The sequence below is a fragment of the Carassius auratus genome, unplaced genomic scaffold (assembly GCF_003368295.1).
Source record: "Carassius auratus strain Wakin unplaced genomic scaffold, ASM336829v1 scaf_tig00017810, whole genome shotgun sequence".
NCBI classification, from domain to species: domain Eukaryota; kingdom Metazoa; phylum Chordata; class Actinopteri; order Cypriniformes; family Cyprinidae; genus Carassius; species Carassius auratus.
The window spans coordinates 14,098-35,233 of NW_020524819.1; the positions used below are offsets into that span (position 1 = coordinate 14,098).

Sequence of the window (21,136 nt, forward strand, 5' to 3'; positions counted from 1 at the left end):
GACTGTTATTTTTCAACCCCTTCCCTCCAACCATTTGGCTCCATCCCGGTATTTAATGTCTGCTTGTCACTATGTATATAGGAATACAGTATCATAGCATTGCATGAAGTTAATTGCATCTGACGGTGATTTCATTCTTTACACCTCACATTGTTTGTCACATGATGCAGAAAAAAATTAAATATGGCTTTATGGACATATTTTCAGGCAGATGTACTGAGTATAATGGCATTCATGCACATAACACAAGATTCTTATTATGCATGGATGCTTTGTAAATGTATCGTTTAAAAAATGTGCTCATCATTTTATATATAGTAACAGCTAGTCGTGACGTAGGGTGAGATCATTTAAACTGCACAGCAGTATCACAACTGTTTTCAAGATTTAAAAGCACAAGCTGTTAAATTACTGAGACACATGAGTCTTCATTACCCATATGAAATAGCCTTAAAAAAACAGCCTTAGGGACGGTTCATACAGAATGCTTTTTTAATTAACTCTGTGCTACTTTTCCATTGTTTTTATGTAAACATGCACTATTGCACAAGACACAGTGTTCTGTGTGCCACACAACTTTTAAAAAACATGTCTTGTGACCTTGTACTGTTCCAAGCGCATTGATCAAAGATCTAGTGCATATTTAAAAAAGCAGAAATGTGTTTTGTGTGAATGGCCCCTTACTAGGTTTGGGAACAGAGCATCTGTTTTTCTAGCATAACTGCTGCAAACACTCTAAAAATGGCTGGGTTAAAAATAACCCAATTGGCAACCCAGCACTGGGTAAATATTGGACAGAACACATGCTGGGTTAAAGTAACCCAGCATGCTGGTTTACACATTTTAACCCAGCATGCTGGGTTATTGAGAAAACCCAAGATAGAGTCATTTTTACCATTTGTGGGTTTGCATTTTTATGATTCTGGGTTATTCTTGCTGGGTTATTCTCATAATTTCACTTTTGCTTAACAAAGCAATCATGGATTAATAAATAATGAAGAATACAGGTTATTTAGACTGTTAAAAAATATTTTTAATGCCATCTGACATTCAAAAATTTGTACCAATGACAAACAACATGGAATTTTCCCTTTTTTTGTTTCCAGCAAATGCAAAATAAATAAATAAAAATCACAGAAATACAGTTGCAATAAATAAGAAAATTATTTCTGAATGACCTGTGTCTAGCTGTTTAACTATTACATTTTGAGATTTTTAGCTATTTAAATACACAGTGAAATGACATTGACAATTAACATTCTTTAAATTTAAATGTAAAATCATTTAAAGATGTCCTTAAATTTATATCAAGTATATAAAGACTACTACGTAGGTAGATGTGCACTACTTAGGGTAGTTCAACATATAGTTCACCCAAAAATGAAAATTCTGTCATTTTTTACTCAACTTCATGTCGTTACAAACCCGTAAGCCCTTCGTTCATCTTCAGAACACAAGTTAAGATGTTTTCGTTGATATTCGAGAGCTTTCAGACCAGGGTGAATAATTAGTGACAATTTTCATTTTTGGGTGAACTATTGTCAAACACTTAAGCTCTGAAGCAAAGATCTACACCTGAGAGCAGTGTACTCCGTTATAGAGCCTGTCTATGGAAGGACAATTTTCAAAAGGAATTGCTAATCATATTTTCAATTGCGTTTTCCACATGTGACAAATTGTGACAATCCAAACACAATTGCAAATCTTGAACAAAAACACTGTTTCAAAAACACTGAACAAAAATTACGGTTTCAGTTTTTTATGAATGCACAGTGACTGCCAAATTTCAAATGGAAAAACAAAGTCAGTTTGTAGCTGTATTTTCCATGTATTATGAGTAATAAGCCTGTCATATTGATCAAATACTGCATCATAGCAGCTTTACAGTATTAAATAGGAAAATAGTGTGTAATAATGCAAAGGGACAAAAGTAAACACTCAGTTTTCAGTTAAAGTCAATTCGTCATTGATTCAGTGATGTATCGTCCCTCTGTGCAATCAAGTGAATGATATCGCTTGATATTAATTGTCCCCAACTAAAGAAAAACAAGGAACCAAAACTCCATCGGTGACAGAATGGAGAAAAAAACCTTGGGAGAAACCAGGCTCAGTTGGGGGTCAGTTCTCCTCTAACCAGACGAAACCAGTAGTTCAATTCCAGACTGCAGCAAAGTCAGATTGTGCAGAAGAATCATCTGTTTCCTGTGGTCTTGTCCTGGTGCTCCTCTGAGACAAGGTCTTTACAGGGGATCTGTATCTGTGCTCTAGTTGTCCTGGTCTCCGCTGTCTTTCAGGGCAGTAGAGGTCCTTTCTAGGTGCTGATCCACCATCTGGTCTGGATACGTACTGGATACGGGTGGCTACGGTGACCTTGGAATAATAGAGAAACAGACTAATGTTAGCATAGATGCAACATAAGAACAAGTACATGAGGTTTTATGAATTACCATGTCTTGTTTTTTCACCGTGTCGCACATGTTACCTGCCAAAACTCAAATGGAATCTTTAGCATCTGAATTTCCAATGCCTCACATTGAAAACTGTCAATTTTTGCCAGAGGTGGGACCATACTATGGAGAGTGTTTGTATTGGGAGGTGACGTCACTCAAAGACAACTGTGCAAAATGCTTTGAACAATGGAGGTTAAGGCACTACTAAAGGCAGCTGCCGCTCCGAGAGATGTGTGATAAAGAACAGACAGTGCAACCCGGATCTTTCTATATTCTTGGCACCTCACACAATAAATAATTCTGTCATTTTTACCCCAAATGCAGCTACTATCCCCTGCTAAACGTTAGAGCCACATGGTACTATTGGTCAATATTCACCATTAACCAAATGCATTTCACCTGAGGTATAAAATATAGGGTAAGATGCAGCTAGGTAAATAAGAGTAGAACTGCAATGTTGTTTGCTGACGTGCATCAGAGTGCAAACAGTGAGAGATTTGGGGTAAAAACTACAAAATATCTCCCAATACAAACACGCCCCATAGTATAGTCCCACCCTTGACACAAATTGACAGCTTTCTGTGTAAGGCATCTGAAATACAAATGCTTTTCAATTGAGTTTGGACTATTTCACAATGTATATGTCCACATGTGGAAAAATACAATTAAATATACAATTTGCAATTCCTTTTGAAAATAGTGCAGCATATCCTTACCTGTCCATTGATTATGATCAATGTCTGAGAGATCTGCTGTCATTTTTTAAATCGCCATGACAATTGGATGGGGTTTTGTGGACTCTGCTCAGTTAAGGAATTCCATGTTTGTTCCAACCTTTAAAATAAAGTTTAAAAAAAGAAAAAATACAAATTGTTTTAATAACAGTGATTCAGTTCAATTAACTGTGTGAAGTTAATCATGAAATTGACCCATCATGATTATGAGTTAAATTCACCTATGAGTTGGTCTACAGAAGCAGAATTTGCTCTAGTGATTGGCTGAAAGGTGTGCTTTCAAACTGTCTAATCAATGGGATGTTCCAGTCATTATAAATCACAGTTTTATGTTAATATGCTGGCTATATCAAACACACACAGTCACTGGCACAGATAAGGGAGATCACACTGCATGCGCGCACAGACATTTCTATGACAAGTCACGTAGGTAAAACAGTCCATATATAAACACTTATAGGTGTACCAAAGTGATAAGGACAAGTCAAAAACACGATCTGGAAAATTAATATATGATGTTTACGCTCATAAATTAGGTACATTCTGGTGCAGCTTTAACTATAGCACGAAATAAAAATATATGTGCGTTTAAGTTACGTGAGGGTTAACGTTAGTTGATTATCACAGACAAACAATTATGTAAAATGTATAAAAAACACGAACTTACCGTTAGACGCCTCAATAAGACTGCACTCGACGAGTTTTTCTCTCACAAATGTATCCATGCGCTTTTCTGACAGGAAAAAAACACATTTTGAATTATAATTTGTATGTAAAAAAACTTTATAAACCACAAAAGCATCAAATCACTTCACTAACGCGGCCAGCGTCACTCGCTGTGCGTGCGCGCACTTTGATATGCCCTGAGACGTCGATTCTTTTCCGGGAATCACTTTGTTCGAGAATTACTGAACCGGTTTACTTGAACTGGGTCGTCGGTTCTTTTAGACCTGCAGTCCGACTATATTGTACGTAATTTGTATGATTTAAATGTCGATATGGACAACTGCAGGCGTTTACATTAGAGCAGAAAGTCGTATTCACTTTTTGAACTCATTTGACTCACTTAAATATCAAATTCGCTTTTCAGTGTCAGAAACTACTTTTTCCTCTATTTTCACAGGTATTCGCATATTTCAGCCATCAGTCACTGTCTGAAACTTAATAAAACTTTATTAATCTGTCGTCTCAGATACCTTAACACGATTATGCGAGTCGCGTAACGTAGGTTGGCCGTTTGAGGTAAACAGTTCATCATTTAACGTAAATAATGTTGGCATGTAGACGTTTAACAGTATTGTTGCTGCAAAAAAAAAAGTTATAATTCTGCCAATTTAAAATAATTATTATTGAAAACATTAAATAAACTTACCTTAAAACAGTAGAAAGCCGTGGCTTTGCCCCGTTGTTCTTCCAAAGTGACAGTTGGGGAGCGATTTAAACATCTTCAAGGCGCGTTAAATAACCCAGCGCTGGCCTGAAACAACCCAGCGACGCAACCCAGCAGGGTTAACCCAACACCTGGTAAATTGAAACTACCCAAAAGTGTTTAAAAAGAAATTAAATAACCCAACAAAATGACCCAACAGACTCAACCCAGCATTTTGGGTTAAAAAATAACCCAGCCGTTTTTAGAGTGAAGATACAATGATCTTCATGTCAGAGTTTGATCCTCTGTTGACAGAACAATAGGTGGCTAAAACCCCTGCGATCTCTGCAATCCATCAGTCTCTCTCTCTTTAGCTCTCTTTGATGGAGAACTGTCAGCATGAGTGAAAGTAATCTGTTTTGACAGTGTAGTTGTATATTGGTAGACCGATGAGGAAAAAACGTCTGTTCAGCTGTTGATTAGATGACTTATGACATGGAGAAGGGGACTGAATGGGGACGTCCACATCTCGTATAATTTGATTGGACAATAGAGGAGACTCCGCCTCTGGGGAAAGACAGGCTTGTCGGGGAAGTTGCTGCTGCGGGGACTTTTATGATGTAAGAAGCGCTAGTGTTTATGTGCATTTGTCCTGGGTGAGTGTCAGAAAGGGGCACTGGCAGAATGATGTTATTGTTTGAATAATGAGGAAGACCACAGCATGATGTGTCTAGGAGCTTTCCTCTCTGCCAAGACTGTCAGCACAGAACATGCTTATCTCGACTAAATCTGCCCAATTTGTGATAATGTCTAGAGTGGAATTAGAAATGAGAATAATGGGTACAAATATATAAAAAAAAGAGAGAATTGAACACCTTATTATATTATATTACAAAATAATTTAGAATGAGTTAATAGATTGTTTACCCTCTATAATAATTGTTGAGTTCATTTTCTGGTTATGAATCTAAAAAATTTCAATTCTCACCTCATCTGAAATCTGTCCCCCAAATGTCACCCACGTGCCTAAGAGAGAGAAAGAAATCGAAAGAAAGAGATGAAGTGTGAGTCAGAGGTAAGTTTGCTCCAAGTAGAGCTTGATTTATTTGCTCTGGTGCCTGTCACAGAAACGCTCAAACAGATTAGAACAAAACACAGACCTGATTCTGAATGATTTATAGCAATAATACCAGTTAAAAAAATAAAGAATTCTGTATAAATACAGAAAATGTAAAACATCAAAAATAAATATGTAAACACTTAAGTTCAACATACAAAGAAAGAGACAAAAATGAGGTTGATTCTTGGTAAAAACTGCACCAGGTTTTGCTGAGGACTCTGTTATTCTTGGCCTGACACACACTGCCTGCAGTCTAAAGCACCCATGATTCATTGCTGTCAGGGTAAGACTCTGCAGTCACTGCCCCACATCCCTGTCACAATCACCTACTATCACCCTAAAATTCACCCCGGCTGCGGGTTGAGCATCTCTCCAGCACACACTGGTGTCTTGGGCTTCAAAGTGATGGGATTTATTGGCATCCCATGAGGCGCCCGAATGTGTTTGAGGGTGAACCCGTCGGGGGTAATCAGCTGTTCCCATGGAGATCAAGTGCTTATGAATTGTAGGATAAATGAGGAAATAATGTGGGCATTTGCAAGTGTTACGTTCCCTTGGTGACACTAGCGTAGTGATAAGGAACATTTGGCATGATTCTTAAGTTTTGTACATGAAGTAACAGTCCTCATGCTGCCAGATAACTTTATGTTCACAGCTTCTGTTAGCAACGATGAGCAACAGGGTCTTCAGCATCTCAACAACTGAGAGAAACAAGGGAATAACAGGCTCTTTCTGCCTAATCATGGATCTCCCTATGAATTAGAGCTGATCGACAAAATCATTTTATATTCATTTACATTAAATAATTGTAAAATGTAGAAATTGGCATGTTCATTACTTAATCTGATTTTATACTTTTATTAGTTAAAATATTTAACCTATTAACTGAACCCCCCTTCAATAAAATTTTATTTTTCATTTAAAATAATTATTTTACAAAAAAATATCTTGGAATCAAAAATTGCTATGAAATCAAAGCCATACATCGTACTGTATTATGTTCCGAATTTGAAGTTGACATCACAAAAATTCCATCTTTTTTGAGATTTTGTTTAGACGCTATACCAACAAAGCTGTGCAAATGTTACCTCTTGCAACTTTCTAAATTAATTTTTAATTTTAAAATGTTGAGACTCAGACCTTATCAATTATATGAGTTTTTTCAAGATTTGATTATAAATATTGTAGGTAATTTTGTAACATTACACTTTAAAGTACCATTTCCATAGTAAAAATAACCACTTTTAAAACCGTTTCCACAGTATGAATTTAGAGTGCTTAAACTTACAAATTTTATCCATTTTAGGATGATTCTTAATACATGTGAAAAAAGTGGGACGCCAGTGGGAAATTTTTATAGGCTCCACTGTGCCTCCATCATATCTTAAAGCAGGCACCACTGACTTACATGAACATGAACATACATTGATACATGCACATATGCACACACAATCCCATACAATAAATGACTGCTGCTTCTGTGATTTCAACTGAAAGCTGTCCTCATGTATTTAGTAAAGTGCATGTTTAAAGCACTGACATCTTATTAGCCTGCAGTGTTCTTGTGTTTGATCATGTGGCTAATGTTTGTGATGTCTGACCTGTAGCTATGACCTTTGACGTCCCAGGAAAATAACAGCTACAAGCAGGGTGAGTTGTGGCACTTTCGCAGTCTTAATCACTAAATTTACCACCAGTGAATAACAAGTCGAAAAAATGAAGCTACTAATTGGTTGAGTTTTATTCACAAAACAAGTCAAAAGCACCACTTTTGTAAGCATGTTTACTCTATTTGCTGATTTGCATACTCTATTAAATGCTAAAATAATACAGAAAGCACATGCAAATAAATAACATTAAAATCCATCTCATTCTGAAGAATCATGTGACACTGAAGACTTGAGTAATGATGCTGAAAATTCAGCCTTGCATCACAGGATTAAATTACATTTTAAAAGATATTAAAATAGAAATGTTTTAAATTTTAATTAAATAAATGCAGCTGTGGTGAGCATAAGAGATTTCAAAAACATATAAAAAACATTTGAACAGTAGTGTATATTTGGTTGCAGGAAGGAGGAAGGACTTGCACAGAGCAAGAATCGGATCTAAGATAGGAGAGACACCACTCGAAAATGCATTGTGAAGATAAGCCTGGGGCTTTTTACATGGTGGAAATAGCATCTGTTTGTTCCCCAATGCTCTTGCTGAAAGCCTGTTGTATGACAACAATAAAATCCAGTTCACTTATTCTAGTTCAGTCCACAACAAACAATTCAGTTGCCAATGCCCTATGGTTTTCATGAGAGCAGATGTGGTTTGCTCTTGGAGATGAAACAAACGAAATTTTCAGTGCACCATTACAATCCCTGCATTTAATTAATCAATAAACTGACACTGCTGTAATTTCCTTGGGTGTCTTGCACTGGTTTATAATGATAAAAATAAAACAGATTGAGGTGAACTGAATTAGGCATGTTCTCTTGTGTAGTCGTCCATGAGTCCTGTAGCATGAGAACCGGCTGCTATATAAGCCACACTGCGTTTTTATCTCAGAAGAAGTCAACAACAGATTTATACAGTCATTATGTTTGCATTCACATGGCTTGTTAATGAAACCATCTAATCGTAAAAATAAAAGGGAAGAGAGAATAAATTAAGCATCAACCCATCACTCTCCTGCTGTGTGTGGAGTGTGTGAGGCAATTAGTGAGCTTGTGTTTTAATTCATGATGAATTAAATATGAATGGAGGGAGGATAGCATTTTCGTGATCATGTGACTCTTTAAACACACACTGGTGCCTGCACTTCACTGAAACGCACTGTGTGAATGTATCACTGATCTATGGTACTCATATTCAGTGTGACCTTTTGGTGGTTTATGGCTGCTTTATAAATCAAAAAATGCATACCGAGTCCAAGGCATGACACTCGCAGTCCTGACTTCCCAAGATTCCTGTGGAGAGAACGAAAACTTTGTTAACATAACATTCATGTGCCTTCACTTCTGTGCCACCAGTTCCTTTATTATTTTATTTCATAATGTAATAAAAAAATGACACATTAATATATAAAATTAAGAACTAGTATGTATGTATTCTCATAATTTATTTAAACATTTTTTAAAAACTTTCAGAAAATGGTTTGGTGAAAATCCAGTTCATAAATGAATTCACATTGGTTCTGGGTAGGTGTTTCCATATTACGATAAACTTTTATTTTAAAAGTTAAAGTAAAATTTAAATTAAAAGCCACCTCTAAGGTTCTAACCATTCAAGCATGTTTCTGCTATTTGGTTTTCTAAAAGTATTCATGACCTCCCACTATGGTGCATGTGAATAATGGACTTTCTTTTTGCACCCAGAGGAAACCATTTTAATTTTCTCTGTGTGGACAACAACTGAATATTTGATCTGCAGAGACCATTGTGACTCTTACAGCACTTCAGTGATTTAAGACAGCTATTATCAGAGAACAAAACTCTTTAATAGCTTTCAAAAGTACATGTGAATGCACACACACTAAATGGCTGGCTGGCTGGTATTTATGCCCCAGTCTTGGATTTGAACTTTTTATGGCTTTAGCCTCCAATTTAGATCATCTTATTGGCTACAATATAAAATACATTAGCCATAGCTCTATTCATCAGAGTTAAGATGTGACTTTAACAGCGGCCCTGGACTCAATCTACAGTAAAACCTCAGCAATCCATTCCTCCATCATTAAAATTTCTTCTACTCTGATATGTGGCTTCCTCTTAATGCCTGGCTGAGTCAGAGATAACACCTCATTCACTTTAAACCCACACCGCAGCTCTGCACCACAAACCAGATTGTTCTAGGCTCACCACTACTGCCCTCAAATTACTTAAACATCTGTTTGCTTCCAGCAATTATGGGGAAAAGTTGTAGTGTTTTACTGAATGCAGAAGGATATCTATCTATCTATCTATCTATCTATCTATCTATCTATCTATCTATCTATCTATCTATCTATCTATCTATCTATCTATCTATCTATCTATCTATCTATCTATATATCTATCTGTCTAACCATCCATCCATCCATCATATGTACCCATCCATCCATCCATCCATCCATCCATAATATGCATCCATCCATCCATCCATCCATCCATCATATGAATCCATCCATCCATTCATCCATCCATCCATCATGTGAATCCATCCATCCATTCATCCATCCATCCATCATATGTACCCATCAATCCATCCATCCATCCATCATATTTACCCATCCATCCATCCATACTATGCATCCATCCATCCTTCCATCGATCAATCCATCCATCATATGTACCCATCAATCCATCCATCCATCCATCCATCCATTCATCCATCCATCTATCATATGCATGCATCCATCCATCCATCCATCCATCCATCCATCCATCATATGTGCCCATCAATCCATCCATCCATCCATCTATCATATGCATCCATCCATCCATCAATCCATCCATCATATGTACCTATCAATCCATCCATCCATCAATCCATCATATGTACCCATCCATACATACATCCATCCATCATATGCATCCATCCATCCATCCATCAATCCATCCATCATATGTACTCATCCATCCATCCATCCATCCATCATATGTACCCATCAATCCATCCATCTGAACAAACACTGAAGTTATACATTTTGGCCTGTAATTCATTTTTGCTGCAGAACTAAATGACATTGTTGAGGAGAGGTGTGATATTGCTTTTCTATGCAATCGGATTTACAATTTTCAACAGGTAGATGAAAAATCCCATAAACTTATCATGAAGGAGGGACCTGAGTCATATTTATTTCCCGCAGTATCATAGAGACACTCAGAGAACACAAGCAAACGCATAGCAAGGCACTAAGCACCACACATCCACATAGCAACATCCTGGCAACCACCCACAACACCATAACATCCTGTACCACTCACATTCTCTTTTTAGTTAAAAATACCAGAGCAACAGCTCCTGATGTCAAACCTGCCAGCCTCAGAACCTGATTTTGCATCGTAATAAGATGATCAGCATGGATATTCTGCATTTTGAGTAATATTTTAGGAGGAAGAACCAGACATGGTACTTGAATATTTCTTTGCAGCTGTGCATTGACTTGCAGGAAGTGACTTAGTATGCATTTGGAAGGAAACCAAGAACAATGATTTCGGCTTGCGGACACCCACCCCCTTGTTTTTCAGTTTATGGAGAGAATACCAAATCATCATGCACAGTTCCGCTCCCTTCCAAGTGGATCCATCTCCAACTTTCTACATATTATCCCATTAAACGATCTAGGCAAGAATGAAACAAAATTAACAGATACACTCCGTAAAAAATTGACCTACTTAATCACTCTATCTTGTCCCTGCAGGTCAGCCTTCTCAGATTATTGCCGTTTGAAATAAGACAAATCTGTTGTCTTTATAAATGGCGGCTTCATCCTTCACATCGATGCAGCTGTTGCAAAAGCGATGGATGTCGCCCAACATCATCTCCCACTCGATATTTTTGTCAGACATTCTCCCAGCCATTATTAGTTTGTGTGACATTACAACCACAGCACATTCTCAGCTGCAGACATATATAATTTAACAGGGTGTGCATCTTTTTTCCGGGTAGCAGACATGCACGCTGCTGGGTATCAACAGATCCTTCCTCATCACAGCGAGCTGAGTCAGAAAGCTGAGAGACTGCATGACAGAAAAGCTCAGAAATGCCTCAGAAAGGCAATGGAAACTATGTATCGTTTAACTGATATTGTACAGAGGAAGGTGTGTGAAGAACATGTGTCTTGACAGGAAAGCAGGTCTGATTTGTTTGTGCATGACAGGGTTTATAGAAAAACTGTTGTTGTTTTTTTCTTGTTTGACTGGATGCTCAAAACACACATAACACAAAACACAGAATCACATATGAGTTACAAAGCATGACATCACCATGTGTCCACAGAAATGACATGTTATTCTGAACATTGCACAATGGTAACTTAGCTGATACCACATTTTAGACACATAATAGTATACTGGTTTACCACATAACTAACACCATGTTTTTTTTTTGGATATGTTACCATGATATTTGTTTTTCAGAATACCTTAGAAGTACCTTTGAGTAGCATATACTGTACATACTATGATTCATGAATTTCAGTGCCATAATATTATAAAAATAACATAGCATTAAATGTAATGCCAGCTACAACAATGTCTCATTTGTAGTTTGAGAGAGGGGTGGAGTGAGCAGTAGCTCATTATCATTTAAAGAGATATGCATCGAAATGGGTGGCTGTGAGCAGAGCTGTTTTCGACCAGGAAAAAATGTGTTCTTTTACACAACCATTGAGGAATTTTAAACTAAGTATGTTGCAGACATTTTATGAAGATCCTAAAGAATCATACCAACTTGTTGAAAATGGGCATCCGATGTCCCATTCAAAGAAAAAAAACATTACAACAAAAACAACATGCAGCATTTGGAGAGCCTGACAGATGCACTCGATTATTTATCAGTATGACCATTAAATCTGGATGCGTTCACCTGCTTTAAGCATTTCAGTAATTATTGTATGAGCTTGTGAGAGTGTGTGCGAGTGTGAGGCCTCATTACTGTTTCTAGTGATACTGTAGTCATTGTAAAACAGAATTGATAACGAGTTTAGAGCAGTCAGGGGACTGCTGCAGAGTGTGATAACTAACTACTGTGTGTGTGTGTGTGTGTGTGTGTGTGTGTGTGTGTGTGTGTGTGTGTGTGTGTGTGTGTGTGCGGATGGGATTTGAACGATGTTACCACTGTGTGTGTGCGCAGCCTTTTATAATAAAAATTAAATCGTTTTGAAACAAAACTATTAAGCCTCATCAGCAAATGAATAACACAATATGATGATTTACAGATGGTTAACAGGATTTTCTAAACACCACAGGATGTTCCTCAGTTCTCTCTCCAGCAGAATCAGGTTTAGTCCCTCAGCAGTGTCTGAGCAGCCCAGAGCTCATCTGACAATTAAAGGCATAGTTCACTCAAAATGAAAAATATGTCATTATCCATTCACCCTAATGTTGCCCTAATTGACCTGCCTACCTTATAACTAACTAACTATCTAACGAACTCATGAACTAACGATAGATATATATATATAGATAGATAGATAGATAGATAGATAGATAGATAGATAGATAGATAGATAGATAGATAGATAGATAGATAGATAGATAGATAGATAGATAGATAGATAGATAGATGTAAGTCATAAATTTGAATGTCAGTATGTAACAATACAACATTATTTGTTTGTGGACTATGCACAGGCAGCCTCGCACAGGTAAATATATTGTATCTGAAAACCTGGCTAATAACGCATTATCACAAAAGTCTCTCCCAACAAACCAGAGGAAATGCAAAAGTGATATATGACTGTTGTGGCCTTTTGGGAATCTATGAGGTCTCCTGATCCTGTGTTTCAGAAGATTCCGGAACACAGCTGCCTGTGTTCCATTTATATACAAAAACACACACATTAGCCATTATGTTGTGAAGAAAAATGCTTACAAGCTAAATAAAACTAACACATACACTGATTGATTCTAATAGGCCAATGGCCAAGAAAACAGAAGCCCACACACAAATACAATGACAAGGACAAATGCACACACACACACACACACACACACACACACACACATGCAGCACGACTGCCCATCTGGACTGCAGCGCTGGCCAGTGAACCATGAAACACTGCAACTGTTAGTTTTAGAGCTGGGAATTCAGAAATACCAGGCCAAATTACACTTTTATTAACTGAGCAAATGCAAGAGAAAGATACAAAAACACACACATAATGCTAATGCTTAATCCCGTAGACACATTAAGATATGGACTTTACAAATCTGTGGACATCGAAGGTTCTTAAAAATGTATTTTAAGCCTTCTTGTCATCTATACAGTCAGAAAGCAAGTGAGCGAAAAAAGCCTTATTGCTCAGATTAGTTAGGGTTATAAGTTTAAGCAGACACAGGTTCCAAAATTAATGCTCAAATCCCAAATGAGAGCCATCTTTTTTTCTTTCTTTTTTGAGTGAGAGTAAATTAATAAATGAATAAATAATTTGTCAGTAACATTTATAAGAGAAAACTTTTAGAATTCAATATAATATAATATAATATAATAAATATGTAAATTATGCAAAATACAGTAAGACATATTTATCGCATGTATACTTTCTCAATATTTGCCATTAGCACATGCAGTAGAACAAATCCAGAGATGCAACAGCAACCTTTACTTCCATGCCACACATTTATTCAATTACATTTATTCTGACCACTGACTAAAGACACAAACTCTTAAAAAGGCGCACACTTTGATGCATCAGAAAGATGTTTAAATATAAGCAGCACTTCTTCTGCACAAATGTAATGTTTACAAAAGACCTGAGGTCCTACGCTGTCAGAGCAATTGCTATTTCTAAAGATGAAATCATAGTGAGTGACAGATGATTAAACCACAGAGACAGATATTTGTTCTCCAGGACATCCGACATATACAGATAAACAGAGGGCCATTACTCATGGTTAACGTTGCCCTGTGAAAACAACCTATAAGATTCCTCTGCAAGAAGAATGTCCTGTAAGCCTCGGATGCCTTGATTGAAATGAGAGAGAGATAAATAATAAATATATATGATATGAAATAATGTTGCACCAAAATCATAATTGTTAAGTCATTACTTTGCATGGCTATTTTCTCACCCTTTCTTAAAAACACAAAACATCTAAACAATTTCCACCCTTTCATCTCACCTTTAAAATTAAAAAGACTGCTGTCCCTTTAAGACTATGTAAACAGACTATTTGCATGTAAAATGAACAGCTCTGTGTACATAGAGCACTGGACTGGTCAAATGTTTGTGTTGCTCCATATTTCAGTAACAACCTCTCTGCAATGCCTGCATTACATTGTCACGTTCAAAAAAAAAAATCCTTGCTGAAATCTGCCACATAAACTCATAAGGTCAGACTAAACTGACAAGGACCTGGTTAATAATAAACTTCAGCAACACTTTCCTAACACTGGAATCCTTCGGAAAGGATATAGCGACAGGAAATACGAACAAGCAGGAAAACCAGGAAAAAGGTTTCCCTGCATTTAATATTATTATCAGTTCTGCTGCTATTCAGGAATTATAAAATAATATCTGTTCTAAAAGTGACCATACGTTTTTAATACTACAGCTAAATCTTATTTCAAAAGATCAGGACGAGCTAATTTCCTCATGATATGCCACTTTAAATCACACAATTAATCATTGAAAATGTCGGAAAATAATAAATGTCAAGCATGAGTGCGTGAAGCTGGACGTCAGCCGAGGGTGATCAGGTTTACCCTACTGCCCAATTATGACCCCTGTCCGACAGCTAATGTGTCCAATTAGAGTAATGTGCAAGCAAACCGCCAGTTTCTGTCGTTATGGAAACTAGCAGATATGCATAACTGTTGCATGCTTGTGGTATACTTGTGTCTCAGATGCAATTAATTATTTCCAGCACAAAAACCATTAGTTCACACTTCCCCCTCAAATTCACAAACACACACACACACTGAATATTTTCAGCTCTCTGCTTCAGCCTTTCCTCCAATTCACTATTTCACACACAAGACAAAAAAAAGAAAAAAAAAGACGCTTTTCATTTTGAGCGCGTAACAAAAAAAGTAATCTACTTAATGGAGCCAATCACAATTTACTTTATACTTCATCAATCACTCCACCAACTCACATTATTATCCATCAAACAAAAAACACTTTTTCATGAACTAAACACCCAAAAAAGAAAATTCTGTCATCGTTTACTTATTCTCATGTTATTACAAACTTGCAAGACTTTCTTGCTTTTGTGGAATGTAAAAAAATATATATTTTAAATAACCAACCAGTTTCGATTTCCATTGACTTCCATTGCATGGACAAAAAATACTGGAAGTCAATGGGAACTGAAGCTGGTAATTAACATTCTTCAAAATATCATTTAAAAAAAAAAAAATTTTGTGTTCTACAGAAGAATGAAATGCATACAGGTTTGAAATGACATGAGGGTGAGAAAAAATTAACGGATTTTCAGTTTTTGGATGAACTATTCCTTTAGGATTTCAAGGACAGAGTTTACTAGAATGAGTTATAAAATTTGTTCATTCACAGCACTGCTATTCTCATAGAAAACTTTTTCCATGTGTTTTTGAGAATGAAAATGAAAGACAAAGATCAGAGTTATCAAAAATATAAACTATACCTGTTTATAAAACAAATTACTTAAAAGACTCACTCAAACTGTGTCAGAACTGATATTTTACAGCGCTATCATCCAGTTTTCAGTGGTTGCCAGAAGTTTTCTATACCTGTACTTCATGCCGGTGAGTTTTCCAGTGGACTCTTTCAGGGAAATGTGGTGCCTGTGTGTAAAAGAGCCCAGGCTCCGGGCGATCAGTGCCACCGTTCGAAACCGTGCCCGTGCCGCGCTGGCCGTGTTCGGACTCGACGTGTTCTGCTTGTTAGGCTCGCTGGTTCGCGGGGCCTTCAACCCGTGATCGGTACATGCGAAGGACACCTGCATGGCTGTTAACAGCAAAGGAACTTGAGTTGGAAAACCTGACACAGCTCGTCCTGGAAGTCAGGATGGAGTTCTGGATTGGCTCTCAAATACTGAAGAGTTTATAGTCACTAGTTTATGAATCAAAGCCTGCCTCTCTCTTTCTAAAACTCTTGCTCTCTTTCCCAACAGGAGCTGATTCCGCCGTTTGATGCTTTTCTTAACCTGTGAGATGCTGTTGTGCCCTTCACACTTCTCTTCGTTTTGCCTCCTTCTGTCACGCTTTCCCCTTCACTGATCTTAGCTGACCCTCAACGGTGTTCCTCCTCTGGCTTATGACGGGCTGAGGGGGTTTTCTTCAGCCCACGCTCCTCACCGAGACTATAAGAGCAGTCCGAGTGCACCGCAGGAGACACACAGCTATGCAACAGACTCCAGGACTCTGGTGGGCTGCAAACCCGGATGATCGATGTATTGCTGAAACTCCAGGACAGAACCGGACGACCTTCCCGAAAGCCGTCCTGATGAGCGAGCTGCAAGGTGAAAAATACCCAGCGTCCCACATCTAAATGTCCTCTTTCCAAAAACAGGCGAATGCAGTTCGGCTGGCACTGAAAACAGTCAGTTTGATGAAGAAATATGTAAACGAAAGCAGACAGGCAGAGGAGAGGACAGAGAGAGAGGGGGATGCGGCATGATCACTGGGGCTGTAAGTGAAAGAGAGGAGATTGAGAGAGAGAGAGTGAGTGTGAAAGAGGAGGCATGAAAGCGTTGCATGTGAGAATGATGCTCAATCAGGGACGTAAGGAGGGAGTAGAGAGAGAGTGGGAGATGGAGAGAGAGAGAGAGACTGCAATGAGACTGAAATAACTGCAGTCTCTCACCAGCGGCTCAGTGCTGCGCTCAACAGTGAGAGTGAAGACAATCCATCTGGATGGGACACTATGTGTGTATGTGTGAGTGTGATACGCTTGGATACGTTTATAATGCAGATGTCATTCTCATTTCGCAGTGTGTCACATGTAGTCCACTGCGAAAACTTGAAAAAAGGGTGTGATGGAACAGTGAAGCATTGATTGGACTTGATTTTTTTTTAGCATATATTAAACCCCTGAATGATGTTACTGTCTAATGTTACTGACATCTGGTTGTCAAATGAAACACAACATGCAGCATTAATGTGAAAGCTGAGCTTAACCATCCTTAAAGAAGCGAACGAGCCTCCTGTCAGGTCACACAATGTCCCACAATGCACTTGGCACATGTATGCCACTGCTTTCCTCGAAACATCCTTGTGCTGCAGTGGGTTTATAACAATGACTTAACAAAACATGCCGTTCAGTGAAGGAGCTCAAAACTAGACATCAAATTAAAGTCTGACTCTGGCCTCTTAAACAAGACCATGTGATCCAAACTGACTGTTGTGCTCAGATATGATCGAACCTGAAAATGTTTTTATTTTCTCTCTGAGCGAGTAGACACAGACTCTCACATTAAATAAGTTTGGTTTTTAGGAATAACAAACTAGAACCTGACGGAATCTAACGTCATATGTGGGTAAAAACAGAACCAGCCTGAAACCTTGTCATAACGACTGATAGAAAACAATTTAGAGAATTTATAGAACGGCCATTTAAATATAACCAAATATATAAAACTACCAAATATATATATATATATATATATATATATATATATATATATATATATATATATATATATATATATATATATATATATATATATAAATAATAAAAAAATAAGCAATAATTTAATAAAATAAACAAGAACTGAATAAGTGAATGCCTTGATGAGTGAGTAATGAAATCATTCACGAGAACAGTGATTTATTTAGCAATGAAACAAGTGACTGTCCTTATCAGTGAGTCACTAAATAATTCACGCAAACAATTAGATCATTAACAAAACTACTTCATGTTGTTATGATTCCGCTGTGGCTTTGCTTTCAAAGCAAAAATAGACTAAGTAAAAGTAACATATGCTGAAAAATGTTGCATGTTTCAACTTTCCAAAGTACACATATAGATGACCTCAAAGCAAACAGACTTGGACTGAAATCCCACAAAGGTGCTGGAGCTAAACTCCTCCAGGACTGTAGCTGCACAGCCCAACTCTCTCTGACAGTCTTAACTGAGTGTAAGTGTGTCATTTAAGAGCCCTTAATCTGAGACTGTCACACTTTGGCGTCCCCTGATGGAAAAACTATTCTGCCACCCTGAGACAACCATCTCTCTAAACGTCCCCCTGATAATGAGACTCAGTCAGAGATCACCCACTTTATTACACTCTCGTCCAAATAAAGAGCTCTAACAGGAAATTAGTTTAGTCAAACATGGTTTTGCAAGAGCCCTCCGAGGACTTCGCTCCCTCATTTTGGACGTCTTATCCAGATAACATTTTCATAAGTTTCTCCTCACTAATAACAGTTGAGAAAGTAAATGATTTAAGAACACAATTAAATCTGATGTGGGCTGCACTATAAGATAGTGAAATGTAATAGATACATCCATCGGCACTGGAGCTGGGGGACCATTTAGCCTTCTGAACTGAGTTTAGTTGGCTGATATTAAAATGTGTAATTCTGTTGGCTCTTTTTAAAAGTTCTTTCCTGTTATAGACTTTATTTCACTACATTTCAACAGGTAAAAGCATATCAGTACACACACATAGCACCCATCTATTTTATATTTAGGAAAAATCAGTATAATTATTAGAATAATTAATTAATTAAATATAAATATATTTAGAATTTTGAATATGACTTAATATTATAAAGTAAATTTGCTACTGTCAATGTTAGTCTTTTTAAGCAATTTTTACTATTTTGTTTCTAGCCATAATCTCAACTGTAAGTTTTTTTTTAAGTTTAAATTTCAGTTTAAAAAGTAATTCTGATGGTACACAGTTTCAAAAATTTGTATGCATTTTAAAAATGCAATTTCTATCAGTAAATATGTTAAAAATTAAAGCAAATCTTAAGCCAATATTTTAATATTGTGTGATATACTGGAATGAGTTACCATGAAAAATTAAAAAACTTAATAATAATTAATTATAATTATTACACTTAACTCAGGAAGATTAACCTGCTATCATGTGTTAAAGGGATACTTCACCTAAAAATTCTGTCATAATTCATTCAGCATAATGTTGATGACTGACTTTGTTTTCCTGGAGAGTTAAGATTTTCAGATCTTTTTTTTTGTTCAACAGAACAAACACAAACAGATTTGGAACAACTTGAATGTGTAAAAATGATGACAGAATTTAAATTTTTGGGTGAACTATGGCTTTAATATCAAAAAGCATAATAAAAAGATAAAAAGATATAAAAGAATATTATTTTGGTCTTTAGCACACACATTATTAATAGGCTGTAACAGGTCTCATCATGGCTCGTATACTCACAGTATAAATCTGTCAGTCACTGGCCATGACTATTAGTTGTACAGAACCCTATAATTGATAATATATGCTTTTCACCTCTTCATTAAATATGACAGGATTATGTAAGAACAGATTTACATTTTGTCTACATAATGACTTTTTCCTTCTGCACAGCTATGTACCTAACCCTCATCTCTCTCCCTCTTTCCCCTCCGAATAATCCCTGCTGTCATATGGGATTAGTTGTATTGCTAGTCATTAGCATAAAAAACCAGTGTGAGTCAAAGCAGATCAAGCTGGCTGCTAATCAGAGCTAATAGCTTTATTTTACCCAGCGCTAGACCCTCCTTTGATGGCTAGAGCAACACCTCTGACTCATACTGGGGTTTCTACTCATAAACAAAACCTTTGATCGTTGACACATGCTTTCACACACTGATTATACAGTATGGGTTCTTGTCATTATTCCAAAAGACATGCTCTAAAAATGCAAAGTGTCTACATATACAATAAACATGTCAAGAATGTAATTGAAAAGCAGCAAACATGCTTTTGAAAACCTGTTTTTACATATTTTGAATCTCGGTTAAACACTTTGGCCTTGTTTTTCCTGCTTTGTGAACTCTATTACTGTAAATCCCAACTGCTTCATTTATTCAGATACTGAATCCATGGCTCATTTAATTCGCTAATTCTCTTGTGTAAGCTGTTATGGGTAGTATCATTTATTTTGTATGATGAATAAATGTTCAAGTAAATGAATATTACTAACCGTAGCTGATAACAGTTCAAACACATGACTACAAAATGAACCAGTGTTGAATGGGATGTTCATAAAATCAGGGATGTACTTGAGCAATCGAATTATACTTAAGTATTCTTTTGGATCATTTGTAGTTACTTGAATATGACTTTTTCAACTACAAACCAATTTACTTTTCTTTAAAAGGATAGTTCTACCTAAAATGAAAATTCCACCATGTATAAACAACAGCTGAAATTAATAAAATCAGAACAGGTTTCAGGAAATATATTACCTTTCAAAGAGTTGCTAAGGGTTGCTTTTTATTAATTAATATGTAAATTGAACCATCCAGTGTGGTATTAAACTTTCTTATTCATAAAAGGATATTGGAAAAAGGCATTTGATTTAAACAAAATTATTAATCAGCACATCATGGTTTTCAAAACGGATAATAATGCAAAATGTTTTTTGAGCACCAAATCAGCATATTAGAAAGATTTCTTAAGCATCATGTAAGACTGCAATATTGCTGAAAAAGCATGTTTTAAAATTACATTAATATTAAATATATTCAAAGGAAGTATATTCAAACAGAACTGTAATTTATTAAATTGTATAATAATATTTTACAATATTACTGCATTTCTTTCCATAAAAAATTAATAAATCCTTAATGGACATAAAGACAATTTTTTTTAAAAACAATTTTTTT

At 36.6% G+C, this 21,136-nt stretch overlaps 1 protein-coding gene across 1 annotated transcript in view; it reads right to left on the reverse strand.

The window, feature by feature from the left end:
* Positions 1 to 21,136, reverse strand: part of LOC113075863 (voltage-gated potassium channel subunit beta-1-like) — a gene marked incomplete at its 3' end in the record, with an annotated part of 35,325 nt that overhangs the window by 13,615 nt on the left and 574 nt on the right. Inside the window, exons 2-3 of the mRNA XM_026248521.1 lie at positions 8,587 to 8,630; positions 5,542 to 5,579 (exon numbers count right to left, since the gene is read on the reverse strand). Of these exons, the coding sequence (XP_026104306.1) occupies positions 5,542 to 5,579; positions 8,587 to 8,630 (82 nt within the window). The remainder of the gene's footprint in view (positions 1 to 5,541; positions 5,580 to 8,586; positions 8,631 to 21,136) is intronic.